The sequence below is a fragment of the Myxine glutinosa genome, chromosome 5 (genome assembly GCF_964187855.1).
Source record: "Myxine glutinosa chromosome 5, kmMyxGlut1.1, whole genome shotgun sequence".
In the NCBI taxonomy this organism is placed as follows: Eukaryota; Metazoa; Chordata; class Myxini; order Myxiniformes; family Myxinidae; genus Myxine; species Myxine glutinosa.
In genome coordinates, this window is record NC_136265.1 from 70,816,396 (window position 1) to 70,840,180 (window position 23,785).

Below are 23,785 nucleotides of genomic sequence, written 5' to 3' on the forward strand. Positions count from 1 at the left end.
TTTCACATTTGCAGAGGCAGCACAAATATCCTGGGCAAGGTTCAAAACCCGTTCATGCTGCTTCTTTTCAAGAACAACACGCCCATCAGCATCCAATTCGTCACTTGCCTCAAACATAACCCAAGCCATAAAATTGTACAGGTCAAGGGGGACACGTTGCTCAGCACTTTCATACGAGATATCCAAGTTTGATTCTTCAGGATTCATTTCCACTGAAGATAGCTTTGATTGCTTTCTTTCATCAAGACCTAACATTTTCACCTGCTTTCGAATAGATTTTGCGGCATGGAATGCCTCGGTCAAAGTTGCGAGGTCAAAACCCCCATAGTGGCCCGGTGGTGGGTACAGGGGCCGAGTTTCCTGTCCCAAGTCCACAATAGGTGACCATCCTATGGTTGGTTCCGGGGCCTGAGGCCCCCTTGGGGTACTAGTGGGCCCGGTTGGTGACAGGGGGTCAAAGACAGACCATTTGGCCCCTGGGTGGTGCTGCACCCTGGGAGCGGGGACAGGGGTGAGCATGGAGGCCGAGGGGACAACGGAGGCATGTGGGGACTGTAGAGGCGGTTGTTGAAAGGGGGGTTATAGGGGTGGGGGCTGTTGGGGCTGCAGAAGGGGTTGAGGCTGTTGGAAGTGTTGGGGTGGTTGGAGGTGTTGGGGTGGTTGGGGCTGTGGAGGGGTTTGGGGCTGTTGAAGTGTTTGGGGCTGTTGGAGGGGTTGGGGCTGTCGGAGGGGTTGGGGCTGTCGGAGGGGTTGGGGTGGTTGGAGGTGTTGGGGTGGTTGGGGCTGTGGAGGGTGTTGGGGCTGTTGAAGGGGTTGGGGCTGTTGGAGGGGTTGGGGCTGTAGGAGGGGTTGGGGCTGTGGGAGAGGTGGGGGTTGTCAGGGCTGTTGGGGTTGTAGAAGGGGTTGGGGCTGTGGGAGGGGTGGGGGCTGTTGGGGTTGTGGGAGAGGTGGGAGCTGTTGGCACTGTTGGGGATGTAGAAGGGGTTGGGGCTGTGGAAGGGGTGATGCACCAAGAGGGGGTGGAGAGGGGTGAGGAGGAGGTGGCAGGGTATGGGTGAGTTGGGAGGGCAGCGGCTGGTATTCGGGGAGATAGTCCAGGAGGTCCAGGGGTGGGGGGGGGGGGTGTGGGTATGGGAAGGTGGGAGCAGAGGGAGAGGTGGGGGGGGGAAGAGGTATGGGGGTGGTATGATATGTGGGGGGTTGGAAGAGGAGGTGTGGTGGCAGGAATGTTGTGGAGGAAGGTATCCTACTCTGTCCTGCCCTTCATTTCCCACCTGTTGGTCTACCTGGCCCCCAACTGTGGGGGCGCCCTTTCCCTTTGTGATCGCCTGTCCTATTTCTGCGCAACGGACCATCGCCATCATTTTCTGAGTTATTTGCCTGTTCAGCTCCTGCATCGTGTTCTCCGGGCCGCTTCTTCCTTCTCTCCCTTGAGTTTCAACACGACGCCCGCTAAACTCGCCTGTTTTGTGATGTTCTGCCGTTTTACTGCTTCATCCTTCCACCATCCGAAAGCCTTCCAATCGACTTTGATCTTTCTCTCTTTCTCTGCTTCATCCTGACGATCTCTGATGGCATCAGCCCACGGGTCCTAAAATCCTGTTCTTCCGCTCTTTCACTCCCTCTCTCTGTTCTCTTCACCCTCTCCTTTGCTCAAGGTCATCTGCCATCTGCTTGGAAATCTGCCACATCACCGCCTTGCACAAAAAAGGTGCAAAAACAGATTCTAGCAACTACAGACCAATGAGCCTTCTCCCAATTATCAGCAAAGTCATGGAATCTATCATTGCTTCAGATATGAAATCTTTCCTCTTCTCCAATGGCTTGATCTCTGATCATCAATTTGGTTTCAGACCAGGTCACTCCACTCTGGACATGCTGCTTCTGCTTTCTCAACAATGGATGGAGGTACTCAATGCCAAACAGGAAATTAGAGCTGTCTCCCTTGACATATCACGTGCCTTCGATACAGTCTGGCACCCCGCTCTGCTCACCAAACTCTCCTCCTTTGGTATCCATGGAAATCTCCACGCATGGCTGGCGGACTTCCTCTCGAGTCGTAGTCAACATGTGGCCCTGAATGGGTTTCTCTCATCTCCCATCCCTGTTCAGGCTGGAGTTCCCCAAGGCAGTGTTCTGGGCCCTGTGCCTTTTCTGGTCTTCATCAATGATCTCTCTGACTCGCTTGAAAATCCTCTCTATCTCTTTGCTGATGACTACTCTTTGTCGCTCCATTCCTCATCCCTCAGATCGGCAGTCTGCAGCCTCCTCACTCTCTGCAGACCTGGACAAAATCACAGACTGGGCAAACAAGAGGAACATGTCTTTCAATCCTGACAAATCTCACACTCTTACGATGTCTCTCCGAAAAGACCGACTGGACAACCCTCCCATCCACTTTCTGTATAATCCTCTCCAAGAAGTTCTGTCACTCTAGCTTTTGGGTCTCACTATCTGCCATGATCTTTCCAGGGAAAACCACATTTCAAATCTGGCCTCCAAAGCTAGTCGCCGACTGGGCATCCTCCGTCGTGCGAAGTCCTTCCTTGGCACACCTGAGCTCCTCACCACATACAAGGCTTTCCTCCGGAGCTCAATGGAATACTGCTCTCCCCTCTTGGCTTGTGCTCCTGCCTCACACCTAGCTCATCTTCACGCTGTTGAAACCAAAGCGTTCAGAATCATTGGAATCTCCCGCGATGAAGCTAACTCCGAGGGCCTTTCACTCACTCACCGCAGGCACGGTGGTGGTCTTTCTGTCTTTTACCGACTCCTCTCTGGCCTTGCCCCCCCAGCTCTCTCTGGGCTCTGTCCCCCAAATATTCCTCCAGGTCGCACAAGATCTGCCTGCAACCCTCTTACGGTTAAACTGCCAAAATCAAAACTCTCTGCTCACCTTCACTCCTTCATTCCTCTTCCTCTGGAACAAACTCCCTCACTCTCTTCAATCCCACTCCTCCCTCCAGGTCTTCAAAACAGCTGTTCACCACCATCTCTTATCTTCCCCCATCCAAAACCTTGATCTTTTCTACCCCCACTAATTTCACCCCAACTCCACTTTTTTGAAATACCAACTTCATTCCTGGAAGTCCTCGGTGTCCTTGTGTTTTATACTTCTCCCACCCCCCCTCCCCCTTCCCACGCCGCTCCCCCCAAGCCCGCTCCCTCCCACACATCTTCCGATGTCCCTGGTCTCAAATGTTGTGTTTGTGTGCTTCCCCTTCTATCCCCATCTTTTCTACTGCTCCCTCTTTTTACATATTTTAGTTTGTCTGTTTGATTTGTTTGTGTGATAAATGTTAGCTCTTTCATGAGCCTCGATTCTGTATTCAAAAAAAAATAAAAAAAATCCAGAGCCACGAACAGCGCTTCGATTACGTAGAGCGCAAATGACCCTTCCTGAGGCCAAGGTATTCTTCGGTTCTTCGTCGATTTAGCCCAACTCTTCCTTGATTGAATTGCTTCCTTTCCATGTTTCCCGAGCATGAAAAACGCTGGAGTCTTTTGAAGACGTATCGCTTCTTTACTCTGGGCTCTCCCCAAACCTCTAAGCGAGTTAGGCTAATTTCCTTCCTGGGATAGTCTCAGTTCTACCGGCGGCCTTTTGGCACGCTGAACTTCAGATCCCTCCTTTTGAGGAAAAGGTAGTGGCTGAGTGGCTCATAGAAGGGAACACCTTTCTCTTCCCAAAATGGGAGCCAACCCAACTTCCCCACAAATACCGTCCGATAACATTCCTCCCAACCCCAAACAAACTGCTGACAGGAATCATCAGAAACGATGTACCATCATCTGACACAGCAAGGAGGTTCAGTGGCAGAACAAAAGAGATGTAAGAGAGGTTGTTGTGGACCAATTGTCCACCGACTACTGAGCAAGGCCATAATGGAAAATTGCACAATGTGAAGAACTACGTTGTCCATCTCCTGCATCGACAACAAGAAAGCTTTTGTCATTGTCCCACATTTGTCCGAGGTCATGTGCACAACTTTCACATGGACAGTTCATTTTTGTTTAAACTTTCAACTACAATCGTTTTGAACAGTGGAAACTCCTGCTGTGTGACACTGTTTATAAAACTGACAGCTCAGATTATGATCACTGATGTGTTTTGATTTCTGCGATACAAAAACGGGATCAACATTTTAAGGATATAACATTCCGTGGAAGATGGTTGAAAATGGTTTGAATTCATCGTGATTTTTGTTTTGTAAAAATCTGTTTTTCACATTTTGATAATTGTGTCCATAAACGTCTTGCTGCAGTTTTCTGCCTCATTTCCCTTTTTCTACGACTATTCGATAAAGTTCCCATCTGCAGGCGTCCTGTGAATGTCCCCATCCTGGGCTTCTCGATGTGCGTCAGTGTGAAAAAAGCCACTGAAAGTCAGAAAAAGAAAGAAAGGAAAGAGTCAGACAGAACATAAGGAAAAGAAAGAAAGTCGGAAAGGTGAAGAAGAAGTATCAGATAATTTTTTCTACAAAAGAGAAAAAACACAATTTCTTCATCCAGACGAAAATTCACGGACCGGTGTTTGTCACACGACTTCTCCGACAGTTCTCACCCGAGATTGCATCCAAACTTGGGATGGAAGTGTGGGTGCTGTGCAAATTCTCTATGCAAATGTGTATCGTACAGCGCCGACTCCAGGTGGGAGAGGGTATTACAAGTCTACACCCTTTACAGTTTACAGGGCAGTATTCCTGTTCCCACGTTTTCTCGTCCTTCTCCACTCCAATGGCCTTTCTTTGTCTATTTCCAGTCTGTCCAATTCTTTTTATTCCTCTCTGCTCTTTCCTCGCTCTCCCAGTTGTTCGTGGATATCTCGGGTATTTTCCCTGAACAAGCAGCTTGCTATCCCTTACCAAGCCATCCGTTCCGCATCAACCTCTTTCCTCGCTCTCCCAGTTCATGGATATCTCGGGTATTTTCCCTGAACAAGCAGCTTGCTATCCCTTACCAAGCCATCCGTTCCGCATCAACCTATTTCCTCGCTCTCCCAGTTCATGGATATCTCAGGTATTTTCCCTGAACAAGCAGCTTGCTCTCGCTTACGAATCCCTCTTTCCGAGACACTGACTGACGGAACAAACCGATGTTTAGTGTTAAGTTTCCAAAATGATCTTTATTATGATTTCTAGATCGGTAAAATAACCAAAGATCGCTTTTAAAAGTTCTAATAACAAACGGTCCTTGTTTGGTTCGATCCAGAGTTTCATATATTTTATCATTTTAAACCGAGTTTTGGATTTGTGACGAATCTGCGGCTTGGAATTGATGAATCAACTATTTTCAGAGATCGATTGAGAACACGGACTTCGTGTCACACTGTACCTCATGTACTGTATTACACTGTACCACACGTAATGTGCAAGATGAAGGGAGATGTGTCCATGGTGGAGCACAGAACGAATCCCCCGAGATGGAGGAGCGGCTCAGATGGAGGAAACGGGGTCAGTCCGGGATGTTCTCCCGGGGATGAGGAGTCTGGACCCGGTACGTACTGTTCGTTCCCGTGCGGGGTCCGTGCTGTGATATTTAAATAGATAATTTATATGCAGAATCACATCATGCACGGATCTGGTTCCCCCCAACAATATCGGGTCGATCTCATCGGGTCCCCTCGGACAATATCGTATCGATCTCCTGAGCCGGTGAATCGATCCCGTTCGTTGTAATCGGACCTCGAACGGACATTTTGATTCCTGAGAGCAGATTCGTTCATGGAGGATTTTGATGAGAAGTTCGGGATCGTTTCCTCTTCTTCTCTCGGAATCGACAAAACTGTCTTTGTTATCATCACTTATTATAGGTGAGCCTCCCCTCACTTCCAGGTTTCATCATTACCCATGTTGTATTTCACTAACATAACATAATATAACATCCAATCTGTGACGATCACTGACGATGTAAAACGCGCGAAAAGGAATATTTTGTCACACGTTGTTGTTGTTGTTGTTGTTGTTGTTGTTGTTGTTGTTGTTTGTGTTCTCCTTCCATGCACATTTATTGAAACTATTAACAAATATTACCACAGAAAATTTCCGCCTCTTTCGAGAACGTTTACCTTTGGTAGAATAAACGACGTTTACCTTTGGTGGAATAAACAACGTTTACCTTTGGAAGAATAAACAATGTTTACCTTTGATAGAATAAACAACGTTTACCTTTGGGAGAATAAACAACGTTTACCTTTGGTAGAATAAACAACGTTTACCTTTGGTAGAATAAACAACGTTTACCTTTGATAGAATAAACAACGTTTACCTTTGGTAGAATAAACAACGTTTACCTTTGGGAGAATAACCAACGTTTCCCTTTGGTAGAATAACCAACGTTTACCTTTGGTAGAATAAACAACCTTTACCTTTGGTAGAATAAACAACGTTTACCTTTGGTAGAATAACCAACGTTTACCTTTGGTAGAATAACCAACGTTTACCTTTGGTAGAATAAACAACCTTTACCTTTGGGAGAATAAACAACGTTTACCTTTGATAGAATAAACAACGTTTACCTTTGATAGAATAAACAACGTTTACCTTTGGGAGAATAAACAACGTTTACCTTTGGTAGAATAAACAACGTTTACCTTTGGTAGAATAAACAACGTTTACCTTTGATAGAATAAACAACGTTTTCCTTTGGTAGCATAAACAACGTTTACCTTTGGTAGAATAAACAACGTTTACCTTTGATAGAATAAACAACGTTTACCTTTGATAGAATAAACAACGTTTACCTTTGGTAGAATAAACAACGTTTACCTTTGGGAGAATAACCAACGTTTCCCTTTGGTAGAATAAACAACCTTTACCTTTGGTAGAATAAACAACGTTTACCTTTGGGAGAATAAACAACGTTTACCTTTGATAGAATAAACAACGTTTACCTTTGATAGAATAACCAACGTTTACCTTTGGGAGAACAACCAACGTTTACCTTTTGTAGAATAAACAATGTTTATCTTTGATAGAATAAACAACGTTTTCCTTTGGTAGCATAAACAACGTTTACCTTTGGTAGAATAAACAACGTTTACCTTTGGTAGAATAAACAACGTTTACCTTTGATAAAATAAACAACGTTTACCTTTGGTAGAATAAACAACGTTTACCTTTGATAGAATAACCAACGTTTCCCTTTGGTAGAATAACCAACGTTTACCTTTGGTAGAATAAACAACCTTTACCTTTGGTAGAATAAACAACGTTTACCTTTGGGAGAATAAACAACGTTTACCTTTGATAGAATAAACAACGTTTACCTTTGATAGAATAACCAACGTTTACCTTTGGTAGAACAACCAACGTTTACCTTTCGTAGAATAAACAATGTTTATCTTTGATAGAATAAACAACGTTTTCCTTTGGTAGCATAAACAACGTTTACCTTTGGTAGAATAAACAACGTTTACCTTTGGTAGAATAAACAACGTTTACCTTTGATAAAATAAACAACGTTTACCTTTGGTAGAATAAACAACGTTTACCTTTGATAGAATAAACAACGTTTTCCTTTGGTAGAATAAACAACGTTTACCTTTGATAGAATAAACAACGTTTTCCTTTGGTAGAATAAACAACGTTTACCTTTGGTAGAATAAACAACCTTTACCTTTGGTAGAATAAACAACATTTACCTTTGGTAGAATAAACAACGTTTACCTTTGGAAGAATAAACAACGTTTACCTTTAGTCGAATAAACAACGTTTACCTTTAGTCGAATAAACAACGTTTACCTTTGGTAGAATAAACAACGTTTACCTTTGGTAGAATAAACAACGTTTACCTTTGATAGAATAAACAACGTTTACCTTTGGTAGAATAAACAACGTTTACCTTTGGTAGAATAAACAACGTTTACCTTTGGTAGAATAAACAACCTTTACCTTTGGTAGAATAAACAACGTTTACCTTTGGTAGAATAAACAACGTTTACCTTTGATCGAATAAACAACGTTTACCTTTGGTAGAATAAACAACGTTTACCTTTGGTAGAATAAACAACGTTTACCTTTGGTAGAATAAACAACGTTTACCTTTAGTAGAATAAATAACGTTTACCTTTGGTAGAATAAACAACGTTTACCTTTGGTAGAATAAACAACCTTTACCTTTGGTAGAATAAACAACGTTTACCTTTGGTAGAATAAACAACCTTTACCTTTGGTAGAATAAACAACGTTTACCTTTGGTAGAATAACCAACGTTTACCATTGGTAGAATAACCAACGTTTACCTTTGGTAGAATAAACAACGTTTACCTTTTGTCGAATAAACAACGTTTACCTTTAGTCGAATAAACAACGTTTACCTTTGGTAGAATAAACAACGTTTACCTTTTGTGGAATAACCAACGTTTACGTTTGGTAGAATAAACAACGTTTTGCCATCGAATCTCCACGTGAAGAAATCAACATCCCTTCTTCTTTTTTTTCAAAATCGGTATTTTTTAAATTAAATTAATTAATCTTTCAGGCGGACCCTTTTTTTACCTGAACCTGCAACTCCGAAATTCTTGTCTGAAACTACGCACAGGATTTGATGAAAAACGACCACAACCTTCGTCACCTGTGATCTTATAAAGTGTGTTTGGAGGGAGTGTGGCGGGAGTCCGGAGGGAGTGTGGCGGGAGTCCGGGGGGAGTGTGGCGGAGGTCCGGAGGGAGTGTGGCGGGAGTCCGGAAGGAGTGTGGCGGGAGTCCGGAGGGAGTGTGGCGGGAGTCCGGAGGGAGTGTGGCGTGAGTCCGGAGGGAGTGTGGCGGGAGTCCGGAGGTAGTGTGGCGGGAGTCCGGAGGGAGTGTGGCGGGAGTCCGGAGGGAGTGTGGCGGGAGTGTGGCGGGAGTCCGGAGGGAGTGGCGGGAGTCCGGAGGGCGTGTGGCGGGAGTCCGGAGGGCGTGTGGCGGGAGTCCGGAGGGCGTGTGGCGGGAGTCCGGAGGGCGTGTGGCGGGAGTCCGGAGGGCGTGTGGCGGGAGTCCGGAGGGCGTGTGGCGGGAGTCCGGAGGGCGTGTGTCGGGAGTCCGGAGGGCGTGTGTCGGGAGTCCGGAGGGCGTGTGGCGGGAGTCCGGAGGGCGTGTGGCGGGAGTCCGGAGGGCGTGTGGCGGGAGTCCGGAGGGCGTGTGGCGGGAGTCCGGAGGGCGTGTGGCGGGAGTCCGGAGGGCGTGTGGCGGGAGTCCGGAGGGCGTGTGGCGGGAGTCCGGAGGGCGTGTGGCGGGAGTCCGGAGGGCGTGTGGCGGGAGTCCGGAGGGCGTGTGGCGGGAGTCCGGAGGGCGTGTGGCGGGAGTCCGGAGGGCGTGTGGCGGGAGTCCAGAGGGCGTGTGGCGGGAGTCCGGAGGGAGTCTGTTGGGAGTGTGGGAGGAGTCTGGAGGGGAAGGCAATGCCGGGTACCTTTGTTACTTTGTCAATATTGACCAAGAGAGATTGTTGGGTTTGTTTCCTTCATTTTATGAAAGTAAAAACTCTTTGTTGTTTTACTTTTCCAAGTCGTTTCAAAAACATATTTTTCATGGGATTGAAAAGTTCGCTTCTTCTGAATATCTCTTGTGATGACGATTTTCTTTCGAAATGCTCCTTAAACTTGAGTTTGAATGTGATGTTTTTATTTTCAGATTTTATTGTGAAGGTGAAGGTGGAGACCGAGTTCATTGATGAGTTCTCGTTTATCAAAGGTTTGACCCACAATGTTCCTGTTATATGATGTTAAACACCAACAATGTTCCTGTTACATAACGAGTTTATGTGAGTCGAGTTGTGCTCCCCAAGATGGCCACACGGCGGCTTCACTTCTCTTGGGTTACAATCATTCTATATTTTCTCAGTTAAGCGGTTTCAACACGGAAAATTCTCACGTGGTCCGTCTACACCATCTTGTTCCAATTTACCGTGAACAACAATATTCATCCCCTGCATTATTTGTACAACGGACAACGCTGTAGACTTCTTGAGAATTATATGGTTGTGTTCTGTCAAAATAACGGCATATTTAATGACAATAGAAAAGAATGATTGCATATGCATATGTGTTACATATATGTTTTCCGCACATGTGAAGGATTACATGCACACGCATGTTTTCAGTGGCACAGTACTTGTGTTAAAATAAATTAAGAGTTGGAAAGAAATATCCCCTTCACTTGTGGCTCATCGACATTTTGATGTGGCCTTCTTTTATTCCTTCTTTGTTCTTTCGCAATTTCTTCTTTCTCATTTTAAACCAAGAGAGGTGAGTTATCACCAGCATCCTGCTCAAATGAACAATTCCTGCCCTGACTAACTGCTTGGAAGGCAATGCAACCACCTTTTCCCTTCCTCTTCCGGCCCAATATCACCCTTGGCAAGCAGCCTCGGACCTGGCTTCAGGCAGAGCACACAATCAATCAATCGATATTCCCAAGCTATTTCTCTTTTTTTTCACTCACAATTGTTATCTTTTCTATTCTGTAGTCTTTTTGGTGTGACTCCATTTCTGTTTTACACTTCTTTCAAATTTCTGCATTCAGTCACTACCTGTGTATCTCTTCCACGAACACACTCTGCACACCTCACATCAGGCACACATCAGTGACGAGTTGGAAGAATGACAAGAAAGGATTAAGGAATATAATCTCCATCTTGTGTGGTATAAAAGGAACACATTGCGCTTCAAGTACAATGGGCGCAGGTTCCGTACGCTGTGCTCGATGGAAACAAAATAGCGTCAAAATCCAGGTTGTCGCAACCTTCTTATACAGGAACTCCATATACATATCCGCCCCATCAGCAAAATCAACTGAAACAAGTATTAAAACAAGGCGGCTTTTGTTTTGATGTTTAACCAATGACCACCATATAAATCTCCATATTATCATGGATAACATACACACCATCAATATTTACCCAAATCTTCTCATGGATAAATTGATGAAGTGGTTGGAGGAAGTTTAGGAAGTTTAGGGAGTTGTTTCCCTGATTGACATCAAGGGGGATCTCTCTCCAACTCAAGGGGAACCTTTTAACTGCTTGCGTTCGTAGTGCAATGTTGTACGGCAGTGAAACCTGGGCGATCAAAAAGGAGGATGAACAGAGGTGTGAACGAAATGAAATGAGAATAGTGAGATGGACATGTAACGTCCCACGATGAAGCCAACTCCAAGGGCCTTTCACTCACTCACCGCAGGCAGGTTGGTGGTCTTTCCGTCTTCTACCGACTCCTCTCCGGCCTTGCCCCCCCAGCTCTCTCTGGGCTCTGTCCCGCAAATATTCCTACAGGTCGCACAAGATCTGCCTGCAACCCTCTTATGGTTAAACTGCCAAAATCAAGACTCTCTGCTCACCTTCGCTCCTTCATTCCTCTTTTCTCCCGCCTCTGGAACAAACTCCCTCACTCTCTTCAATCCCACTCCACCCTCCAGGTCTTTAAAACAGCTGTTCACCACCATCTCTTATCTTACCCCATCCAAAACCTTGATCTTTTCTATCCCCGATAATTTCACCCCAATTCCACTTTTTGAAATACCAACTTCTGACCTGGAAGTCCTTGGTGTCCTTGTGTTTTATACTTCTCCCACCCCCCACCCCTTCCCACGCCTCCTCCCCCCGAGCACTCTCCCTCCCTCTCCCTGCTCTCAAATGTTGTGCGCTCTCAAGTGTTTGTGTGCTTCCCATTCTCTTGTCTGCTGCTCCCTCTTTTTATATATTTTGTTTGTCTCCCTCGAGCCCTCTCCCTGCTCTCAAATGTTGTGTGCTCTCAAGTGTTTGTGTGCTTCCCATTCTCTTGTCTTCCGCTCCCTCTTTTTATATATTTTGTTTGTCTGGTTGATTTGTTTGTGAAGTAAATGTCAGCTCTTTCACGAGCCTCGATTCAGTATACAAAAAAAAACAAAACAAAAAAAAAACGTGACACTGAAGGATAAGAAACCAAATGTGGAATTAAGAAATCGGTTAGGTATAGTGAGCATTCGTGAGGTGATGCATAGGGGTAAGTTGAGGTGGTTCAGACACATGGAAAGGATGGGGGAGGGCAGCTGTGTGAAGAGGTGTATAAATATGAATGTGAATGGAAGGAGAACTGGAGCCGTCCGAGGAAAACATGGGATGAGGTGCTGAGAGATGATGGGGGTATTTGGGGTCTTTAAACACTGAGGTGGGAATGAAAATACCCTGAGTACAATCCTCGAGTCGAATTTTGTCTGTGTCCCAAATTCTGTGGTGTTGGCCAAGCGGTCTTTGCAAAAAAACCGTGAACAAAAAGATATAGATATCCGATGAATTTTATTTATTTGATTTTCACTTCTTTTTCATTTGTCAATGTTAATAAATTGAGATGTCTTTTTGAGACGTTTATTTTTGTGACAATTATTTCTTGGGATTTGACCAAATTGTCTTTCAAAATCCTTCGTTTTTATTTATTTCATTGGATTCAATTATTTATCCTTTTTGTTCGTGTAATATAATGATGTCACATTGTTTGCAGATGAAGCTCTTCTGGTCAAGATGGAAACCTTCCAGAGTAACTCTCTTCAGACCTCCCAGGATGCTTTGAGCAATGTGGATGTAAAGCAGGAATCATGTGATTCTCCTCCCACGGAGCCGAGCAAAGCTGAGCAGCTACTCGAAGGTAAGCCGAGTTACGGAGAGCTCCCATCACACTTTCTTTACTTATTTTGTTTATTTTCCTGAATAAATTACTTATTTGCAATCCTTGGAGAATTGTCGATGCGTTCAAAGTGTTTCTCCCCACTTCATCTGTTTTTATGTCGAGACAGGGATATTGGTTCAATTTGAAATTCCCCAGAGACCTTTGTGCACTTTAGACAAGAAGCTAAAGTTTGAAATTCTTTCCTTCTCCAATTCACTCGGCGGAAATAAATTGTAAATAACAAACCAATTGAGATTACTGGGACTTGACAAGTTTGAAAGACAAGTTTATCATAATTATCTAATCACGTGATGCAACATCTGCATTCAAGACCTCCACGAGAATGGAGTAAGTGTGGACCTCTTCCTTTAACATCTGAGATCGTTTGTTGTGGCATTTTCAGTGAAAATCCACATCATTTCCTGGATTGTCTGATTTATTTTTTTTCTACAGTCGAGGCTTCTGGAAAAGCTTGAACAAAGAATGGAATTGGAATAGGACACAACATAACAAAACCAACAACAACAAGAGTAGAGGAGGACAATATCAGGATTGATGGACAAATTGAGAGAGAGACTTTGAAGATAAGGGAAGTGAGGAAGAATGAGGAATGGGAGAAAACACAAGGGGGGGACAAGACAGACAAAGAAAGCAAACCCTCAGGGAGGAAAAAAAGAAAGTTGCAAAGAGGAAAGTTCAACTTTGCACATCTGGATTTGGGGAGTTTCTCCCGTTCTTCAAGTTGAATGGGGAGCGTCGGTGAACAGCAATGTTCAAGCCTTTCCACAGATTCTCAATGGGATTGACATCTGGGCTTTGGCTGGGCCACTCAAGGACTTTCACGTTCTTGTTCTGAATCCATTCCAGTGTTGCTTTGTCTGAATGCTTGTGGTCATTGTCCTGTTGGAACGTAAATCTTCACCACACACTCAGGGCTTTTGCACTCTGAAGCAGGTTGTCCTCAAGAATTTGGCTCCATTCATTGTTCCATCTGTCGTTGCAAGTCTCCCAGTGCCTGACTTTCGTGCTCGTTGGTTTTCCGATTGGTAAAGCAGGAGCTTCGTTTTCGGAGAACTTAACAAGAATGCACAGTAGATGCAGCGATTCCATGTTTATGTCCAACTTGTGTTTCTATTTCACTGCACTGATGTCTTCTACTAATGTCTAGCTGCACCGCGAAAGTTACTCTGTCACTGCTTCTTGATATGAGGTGTGTTTGGTGAAACACTCGCGTGTCTCTTCGCACTCATTATGCACAACATGGGGTTTTACACCTTACACTCACAGCTTGGTTTATAATGAAATATGCAATGCCAATACCACACATATCGCTTTACACTCTGGCTGTGCTTTCCACAATGGCCACTCATGTTCATTGACTGATCTTCTTACACCAAGCTGGTGCGGAGGGATACTGCACATGCACATTGAAAACGCATCTCTGACTCGGCTGGAAGTAATTCATACACTATGTTTTTCTTACCAACGCGTTTTGTAAAAATGGAATATTATGAATTGAAAATCTAAAAAAGTAAATGATGTCTTTGGACAATTTTCTAATTACACGGGTTTAATCTCTGCTCCATTCACTTTGGTAGGTTTTTCAATGAAGGCAAAATCTATAGGGAGCGCACAGCGATTGTGAATATGACAGCTCAAAAGCGTCTTTAGCTTAGCATAGCAGTGAACACCAAAATGGCGGCCGTAAGATTATCTGGATGAAATTGTGGGTGGGTGGAGTGAGGCCAGATCTCCAATCAAGGGTGGGAAAGATTGTTCCAGGAATGTGGACACACGAACAAGGGTATTGTTATATATGCTATAAAGTGAATTTAAAAAATTCATGCTAAATTAATAAGGCAATGTAGGGATGACAAACTGCAGTCTAAAAAAGGTCTGAAACAAGATCGGGATAATGTTGGTTTAGAAAGTCGCTAAGAGTATTGCCATCACATGGAGTAGCGAAGAGTAGCTAAGAGTATTGATCTTGGAGACGACGGCAGGGATTTTCGAAGCTGCACACTTTCTCCACGTTTCCAAAGCTGTCATTGTCAGATCGGCAGTCTGCAGCCTCCTCACTCTCTGCAGACCTGGACAAAATCACAGACTGGTCAAACAAGTGGAACATGTCTTTCAATCCTGACAAATCTCACACTCTTACAATGTCTCTCCGAAAGGACCGACTGGACAACCCTCCTATCTACTTTCTCAACAATCCTCTCCAAGAAGTTCTGTCGCTCAAGCTTTTGGGTCTCACTATCTGCCATGATCTTTCTTGGGAAAACCACATTTCCAAGCTGGCCTCCAAAGCCAGTCGCCGACTGGGCATCCTCCGTCGTGCGAAGTCCTTCCTTGGCACACCTGAGCTCCTCACCACATACAAGGCTTTCATCCGCAGCTCAATGGAATACTGTTCCCCCCTCTGGGCTGGTGCTCCTGCCTCACACCTTGCTCGGCTTCATGCTGTTGAGGCCAAAGCTTTCAGAATCATTGGAATCTCCTGCGATGTAGTCAACGCCGAGGGCCTTTCACTCACTCACCGCAGGCAGGTTGGTGGTCTTTCTGTCTTCTACCGACTCCTCTCCGGCCTTGCTCCCCCAGCTCTCTCTGTGCTCTGTCCCCCCAATATTCCTTCAGGTCGCACAAGATCTGCCTGCAACCCTCTTATGGTTAAACTGCCAAAGTCTAGGCTCTCTGCTCACCTTCACTCTTTCATTCCCCTTTTCTCCCGCCTCTGGAACAAACTCCCCCACTCCCTTCAATCCCACTCCTCCCTCCAGGTCTTTAAAACAGCTGTTCACCACCATCTCTTATCTTCCCCCATCGAAAACCTTGATCTTTTCTACCCCCGGTAATTCACCCCAGAGTCCTTGCAGTGTTCATATGTTTTAATCCTCTCCCACCTCCCCCCAAGTCCTCCCGATGTCCCTGCTCTCAAATGTTGTGTTTGTGTCCTTCCCCTTCTTCCCCCTCTCTTTTGTGTCCTCCCCCCTCTCTCCCCATCTTGTCTGCCGCTCCCCTTGTTTTTTGTGTTTTGTGTGTCGGTTTGTCTTTTTGTGTGATTAATGTTTGCTCTTTCACGAGCCTCGATCTTGTATACAAAACAAAAAAAAAAAAAAAAAAAATGTTCGTAATTGTATTTTGTCGAAACTGTATTTATCTTTCGGTGTGTGAACCTTTAGTGTGTCCCTAGGAAGTGTCTCGGTGTTGATCTTTCATAAATTAATCGTTTCTGTTTGCTGCGCGTGATGCAGCCTTGCAGCCTCAGGCTTCCATTGTCCCCCATCGAAGTTTGTTTCTTCCTTCGCTGTTTTTACTAGGTTTTTAGATTTCCCTTTCTCCCCCAAACTTCCTCGTACATCTACTCTTTGTCTCACGTTTTAACCCCCCCACCCCCCCAAAAAAACCCCAAAAAACAACATTTATTTCCCATTCTCCACGTGTGAAGTTGTCCCATCCTGTGCTTCTGCCCAGGTGCGCCGTCTCGCCCCACCCCCATTATCTCCTTGCCTTCCACCTTTTCCCCTGTTCACGTGACTCGTGGTTGTCCCTCTCGGCTCCCTCTCCCCGTTGGTATCTTTGTGAATATAAGATTGTTCTTCACGGTTCTGTTTAAATATGTTTAAACTTTCCCCTGCAGTGTTTTATTCAGTGATTTATTACAACATGCTGTTTTTCTTCCTATTTAAAAGGCGTTTTTCAATTTCCTCTCAAACTCATTCCATTTCAAAAAAATATTCAATCTCTTATACGTCTCCCTCACTACATGCTCTAAATTCACATTCATTCCACCCCTCCTCCATCGTTCTTAAACGGATCGCTAACTTGAAAATCACAATAAACCCAAATTGTTATAAATGTTCGTCTTTCATTAATCATCCACTTTCTAAACTCCCCCCTTGCCCCTCCCCTCCTAAACTCCCCTGTTGCCCCTCCCATTCAAAACTCCCCCCCAACCATTCCCCTTCAAATCTCCCCCCCAACCATCTCTCCCAAAATTCTCCCCCCTCCCACCTCCTCCTCAAAGCTGCCTCCTCCCCACTTCGTCTCCCTTCTATCTCATACATCCACCTCCCCCATCCCCCCAACCTTCTACTTTCCTCTGCCCCCCCCCCCAAGCAACCCCTCACTGTGCCTCATTCCATCACCATCAAACCTTTCGTCCTCCTCGTCCTTCCCTCTCTTGTAACTCTTCTGTAATCTCTGACACACTATCAACTGCTCTCCCTCCATCCCCCTCTCATCCTTCCTCTGACCCTACCCCTCCCCTCCCCTGTCCTGCACCCGATGCTCCCCCTCTCTCCTCATTAACGGTATGGACCTCAATCATCCGGGGCCTTCGCTCAAACCTGATTGATCTCTCCATTCAGGTTGCTTCTGACAATCCAGACTTGATCTGCTTAACAGAAACCCTCCTTCTTCAAGATGTCTCTGATTCCTTAATATCTCTTCCTGGTTACTCCCTCCTCCGGTATGATAGACCTGAGCCTCGTCCTGGTGGTGGGGTGGCTATCTTTATCAAAAACCCTCTTCCTCACTCTCCTTGCACTGCCCTCTCTCCACCCCACCCCCAGGAGTACATCTGGCTGCGGCTTCCTCTCCGCTCCCACCTTTTGTTCATATGTGTTCTGTACCGTCCTCCAAACAGTGATGACTCCATTTACATTTCGATGTCTGACAACATGACCAACTTCTATCAACTCATCCAAACTCTCTCTTCCTCATATGTGGCGAATTCAACTGTCATCATGCCAGCTGGCTGGGTGTGGGTTCCACTCTCACCAGCCATGGCACCTCAGCAAAGGACTTCTGCGACTCATTGGGACTGACCCAATCTGTCAATTTCCCGACCCGGATCTCAGTCAATGGAGTATCTTCTCTTCTAGACTTGGTTATGACAAACTTCCCTGCAAATGTCTGCTGCTCTTCTTCTGCTCCAATCGGTTCTTCTGATCATGTGCTTGTTAAAGTGGACATCTCTCTGGCCATTCTCAGAGAGCCTCCTCAGCGCTGACGAGTCTGGCATTTCACTCAGACTGACTGGCACGGTCTTCAAGCAGCCATCAATCATCTGGACTGGTCTCCCATCTCCACTGCCTCTGACATCAATTATTCCTGGCAATTCTTCCAAGGCAAACTGCTCTCTCTCATGCACAGATTTATCCCATCTCGTCTTCAGTTGTCGTACCCTTCATCTCGTCCATGGTACACTGAATCTTGTGGTGAGGCAGTTGCCCTGAAACAACTTGCTTTTGCCTCTTGGAAGGCAAATCCAACTGAAGGCAATCTCAGTTCCTTCCACCAAGCTCGGAACAAGTGTGTTGTTACGGATTCGTCACTTCCGTTGTTGTGGTTCTCATCCACTGCAAACATTTTTGGTTCCATGTACTCTTATTGTTATCGTTTAAGTGAAATGGAGATAACTGTTTTGAAAAGGTGAAAAAGTTAGTGTTTTAAAAGAAACCGGAAACCGGATCGGGAACCGGACGAAGAAGAAGAAGCGAGGCGGAGCAAGAGAGGTGGAGAAGAAGCTGAGCTGCTTTGAGGTCTTGAGCAAACGCTGGCGAACGGGGGTCACGAGTGTTGGGTTTCCTGGGAAAGGGATTCCTGCGACAGAGTTGTTATCGCTGTGACAGATAAACCTGCGTGGCAGGTTTTGCAGTTGATTCCGAAGAGAATCGTTGGAGTGCAGTTATGCCTCGAGTACGGGCCCGACGGCCATTTTGCCTCGCTCCCGATTTCGCATCGCTCCAGGTTTTGCACCTCGCTCCAACCATTTCACCGCATCCAGACGTCAACCTGGTTTGCGTGTGTAAAGTGGATTTTGAGTGGGAATTTGCCGTTCGCTGTTTGGGAGCCGTTGAACGTCCATACCCGAAGGTGTGATTTCCCAGTCGCCTCTTGAGGACACCTTTGCCCATCTTTGGCAGTGTGACTGTCAACTGAACGGGATTCTGGTCTCGATACGACATCGTTCTGACGATCACCGGAGCGTGGATCGACTTTGGCTTGAAGCCGGGACAGAGACATTGGGAATGTTCTTTTCGCTCACTTGGAGCACAGTGAGTTATGTTGTACAAAACTGATCGTACCATCATAGGAATGATACATTGGTTGTACAATTGATTAATATTGTTATTGTGCTGTTATTCTTGTGTGACCTTAATACAATACTTGTTTGTTGGTAACAATTGGTGTGGTTTCACCATTGATCTTTGACACACAGAATAACACATCTTTCTGCCGTGACTCTTCTCGGGGCTCGGAGGTACACCGTAACCGGGGTTTGGGGAGGAGCACGTAACAGAAATTGGGGGCTCATCCGGGATAGAATTTCTTAACATTCCCAAAATTCCCAAATTTGGAATTTTTTAACATTCCCAAATTTTTCTTTTAAAAAATTGGAATTTTTTTGTGTGAAGGCTAACAGGTGCTAGCTAATAGTCACCATGGAGGTTAATGCAGAAAAGTTTGCGGCGTCCCCTAATGAGGCACAGTTCCAGGCGTTAAAAAGATCGGAACTCATGATATTGGCCAAATATTCTAACTTGGAGGTCCGAGTTAATATGAAGAAAGCAGAGATGCAGACATTGGTGGTAGAGTCTCTAGTAGGACAAGGAACATGGGAAGAGGTAGCCTTGGATTGGTTACCAGAGGAAAAAGGAAATGTGGAGCTCCGGAAAATGGAGATGCAACTGCAGAGCCAGGAAAGGTTAAAAGAGTTGGAATGGAAAGCGGAAAAGGAAAGAGCAGAACAGGAACTAGAACTCGATGAAAGAAGAGCAGAGGAAAGAGCAGAGAAAAGGAGAGCTGAAAAGGAACTCGAGAAGAGCAGAGGAAAGGAGAGCTGAAAAGGAACTCGAGGAGAGAAGAGCAGAGGAAAGGAGAGCTGAAAAAGAAAGAAGAGCAGAGGAAAGGAGAGCCGAAAGGGAGTTAAAGGAATGGGACATGGAGTATCAGAAGGAACTTAAACTCAAGGAGCTGGAATTACTGGGAGAACAGAGAGAAGTAGTATCCATGCCGGCTAGTTCGACAACTAGTCAGAACTCTTGGGATGTTGGTAGGCATGTGAGGCTGGTTCCACCCTTCAATGAGAAGGAGGTATCCAAGTTTTTTTTACACTTTGAGAAGGTGGCTCAAATGCTAAAATTGCCTGTGGGGTCCTGGACTATGTTAGTGCAAAGTGTTCTGGTGGGTAAAGCTCAAGATATTTATTCGGCTTTACCGATTGACCAATGTGCAGATTATGATATGGTGAATAAAGGATTTTTTTATATTTTTTTTTGTATACAGAGTCGAGGCTCGTGAAAGAGCTAACATTTATCAAACAAACAAGCAAACAAAGTATATAAAATGGGGAGCGGTCAACAAGATGGGGAGAGAAGGGGAGGAAGCACACAAACACAACATTTGAGAGCAGGGACATCGGGCGATGTGTGGGAGGGAGAGGGCCTGGGGGGAGGCAGGATAGGTATAAAACGCAAGGACACCAAGGAAAGAAGACAAAAGTCACCTCAAAAGTGGATTTGGGGTGAAATTAGCGGGGGTAGAAAAGATCAAGGTTTTGGATTGGGGAAGATAAGAGATCGTGGTGAACAGCCGTTTTAAAGACCTGGAGGGAGGAGTGGGATTGAAGAGAGTGAGGGAGTTTGTTCCAGAGGTGGGAGAAAAGAGGAATGAAGGAGTGAAGGTGAGCAGAGAGTCTTGATTTTGGCAGTTTAACCATAAGAGGGTTGCAGGCAGATCTTGTGCGACCTCAGCTCCTGATCCTCTGCAGATCTTGTAGGAATATTTGGGGGACAGAGCCCAGAGAGAGCTGGGGGAGCAAGGCCGGAGAGGAGTCGGTAGAAGACGGAAAGACCACCAACCTGCCTGCGGTGAGTAAGTGAAAGGCCCTCGGAGATAGCGTCATCGCGGGAGATTCCAATGATTCTGAACGCTTTGGTTTCAACAGCGTGAAGACGAGCTAGGTGTGAGGCAGGAGCACCAGCCCAGAGGGGAGAGCAGTATTCCATTGAGCTGCGGATGAAAGCCTTGTATGTGGTGAGGAGCTCAGGTGTGCCAAGGTGTGCCATTCTCAAAGCCTATGAATTGGTCCCTGAAGCTTACCGACAAAAATTCAGGAATGCCAGGAAGAGGGAGAGTGAGACCCATGTGGAGTTTGCCAGAATGAAGGAAACCATGTTTGATAGGTGGTGTGACTCGAAGGAGATTGGGAAAGACTTCAACCTTTTACGACAATTGATATTGGTGGAGGAATTCAAACAGTATGTCCACGTGGACATTAGAGTACATCTGGATGAAAAGAAAGTACCAGAGTTGTATGAGGCAGCAACCGTGGCAGATGACTATGCCTTGACACACAGGATGGGGTTCCACAAACCTAACTTCCCATCTAGAGTTAGGCAGGGGAGTTATGGTAAATCAGGTTCGGAGAACAAATTTTCATGGAGGCGGCCTAGAGAGGACTAAGGGGACAAATCTGATACCGCGACTTTTAGGGATCAGAAGACTACAGTTCCAAGACAGACTTATCTTCCGGGGGGGGGGGGCCGAGGCAGACCACGAGTTTTTCCTCTGGGCCGACTTGCGCTTTTTGCAAGAAACCTGGGCATTTGATGTCCCAATGTTACGCCCTGAAAAGGAAAAATCAGGAGCAGAGTCAAACCAGTGCAACTCCAAATACATTGGCCAATTGCGAGAAATCTTCTTTGGAGGACAGTGCCTTGTGAAGGTTCCCATGCCAAAGTTACGGCATCACAGAACGACCTTGTCCAAGAGGGTTACAAACCTTTTATTTCCGAGGGGTTTGTGTCACTGGATGGGGACTTAACTAACCAGAGACCTGTTAGGGTGTTGAGGGACACAGGAGCACATCAATCTTTGATGCTTGAGGGCATTTTGCCATTGTCAGAGAAGACGGCAACTGGTGTTTGTGTTCTTTTACAGGGGGTTGGTGGCTATGTTAAAGCTCCTGTTCATGTCATCCATTTAGAGTCTGATTTGGTGTCAGGACCGGTCACTGTGGGGTTACAAGCCACTCTTCCTGTTGAGAGAATCTCTTTTATTATCGGGAATGATTTGGCCGGTGGTCGAGTTTCTGGTAATCCAATGTTGGTTGAAAAGCCCAGTATGGAAAATAACACCGCACAGTTAGAGCAGGAGATTCCTGGTATCTTTCCATCCTGTGCAGTGACTCGTGCTATGGGTAGGAAGCGCTCTGACGAGAAGGAGAAGGAAGGCGATGTGGATTTGGGTTCCTTAGAGGTATTGGAGGAAAATTCTGAAAGAGATAATAGGAAAGAGAGTGACATCAAGGAACCTAAGGAAAAGGTGGCATCTGGACCAAAAGAGGAAATGGAGTGTCCGTCGGAGACGTCTGGGAACGAGGTTGAACAAAAGGTGCTGGACCGAAAGAGACTTGTTGAAGAACAACACGGAGATTCGGAGCTCCGGAGTTTAATTGATAAAGCCGTTACAGAGGAAGAGGCTATGAAGATACCGGTTGGTTACTTCATGAAAGGGGAAATACTCATGAGAAAATGGAGACCACCGGAGGTGCCAGCAAATGATGAGTGGAAAGTTCATCACCAAATTGTGGTGCCACCGCCGTACCGGAAGGAGATATTGAGTTTGGCACATGAGACACCTTTGGCTGGGCACCTTGGAGTGAACAAGACATGTGACAGAATATTGGTACATTTTTTCTGGCCAGGATTGCGACGTGATGTGGCGGAGTTCTGTAAATCTTGCCATTCTTGCCAACTGGTGGGAAAACCGAATCGGAAAGTCCTATCCGCACCTTTAAAACCAATTCCAGCTTTTGAAGAGCCATTCAGCCGAGTCATTGTTGACTGTGTAGGCCCTTTACCTCAAACTAAGGCTGCACATCAGTATTTGCTGACCATCATGTGTGCTTCCACAAGGTTCCCAGGGGCAGTGCCTCTTAGAAAAATTACTGCGGCAGTTATTGCAAAGGCCTTGATTAAATTTTTCACTTTGATTGGCCTACCTAAGGTCATCCAGTCTGATCAGGGTTCCAATTTCATGTCAACACTTTTTCAGCAAGTGGTACACCTGTTGGGAGTGGAACAAGTAAGATCAAGTACTTACCATTCCGAGAGCCAAGGGGCCTTGGAAAGGTTTCACCAGACATTTAAGAATATGATCAGAACGTATTGTTTTGAATGTGACAAGGATTGGGATGAAGGAATACCCTTATTGTTGTTTGCTACGAGGGAATCTGTTCAGGAGTCATTGGGATTCAGTCCTTTTGAACTTGTGTTTGGACACGCAGTTCAAGGACCATTGAAATTGGTGAAAGAACAGTGGCTATGGGAGGAGGCACAGTCAACAGTGGTAGAGTATGTGTCAACGGTTAGGCACAGATTGGCAGAGGCTTGTGAAGTTGCGACAAGAAACTTGAAAGTGACACAGGATAAAATGTAAGTGAGACATGACAAGAAATCTCAGATAAGAAATTTCAGTCCTGAGGACCGAGTGTTAGTGTTGCTTCCTGTTCCAGGTCAGCCACAACGGTCTAGGTATTTTGGTCCCTATGCAATCGAAAGGAGGGTTAATGAAACAGATTACGTGGTGACAACTCCCGACCGACGGAAAAAGCGGCAGCTGTGTCATGTCAACCGACTGAAGAAATATTATGAGAGGAAGCCTGTGGAAAAAATGGTTCCTGTCTCACCTATCGTGCCTGTAGTCGGGGTGCAAGAGAATCCAGAGGTTGAGGCCGGTGTGAAGTTTGATAACTTTGATGACCAGGCTTGTCCCAGATTGACGAACACAGAAGTGTTGAGTCATTTAGATGAGAAAATTGGTCATTTGACGAGGGAACAACAAGGACAACTATCCAGCCTAATTTTTTAGTTTGCACATTTGTTCACAGATGTACCTGGTCATACTGACCTGGTATATCATGATATTGAGGTGGGGGAAGCCACTCCTGTGAAGCAACACCCCTATCGGATGAACCCTGTGAAGATGGAGTATCATTGGAAGGAGGTTCAGTTTATGTTGGAGAATGACATCATCGAACCAAGCAGCAGTGAATGGAGCTCACCATGTGTGTTGGTTCCAAAACCCAATGGCAGTTTTCGCTGTTGTACGGATTTAAAACGGGTTAATGCAGTGACCAAGACCGACTAATATCCCA

At 45.6% G+C, this 23,785-nt stretch overlaps 1 protein-coding gene across 1 annotated transcript in view; it reads left to right on the forward strand.

Moving 5' to 3' along the window:
• LOC137428526 (uncharacterized) overlaps nt 1–23,785 on the forward strand; it is a 108,848-nt gene that overhangs the window by 78,089 nt on the left and 6,974 nt on the right. The window contains exons 5-7 of the mRNA XM_078777345.1: nt 4,266–4,385; nt 9,611–9,670; nt 12,454–12,597. Coding sequence (XP_078633471.1) covers nt 4,266–4,385; nt 9,611–9,670; nt 12,454–12,597 — 324 coding nt within the window. The remainder of the gene's footprint in view (nt 1–4,265; nt 4,386–9,610; nt 9,671–12,453; nt 12,598–23,785) is intronic.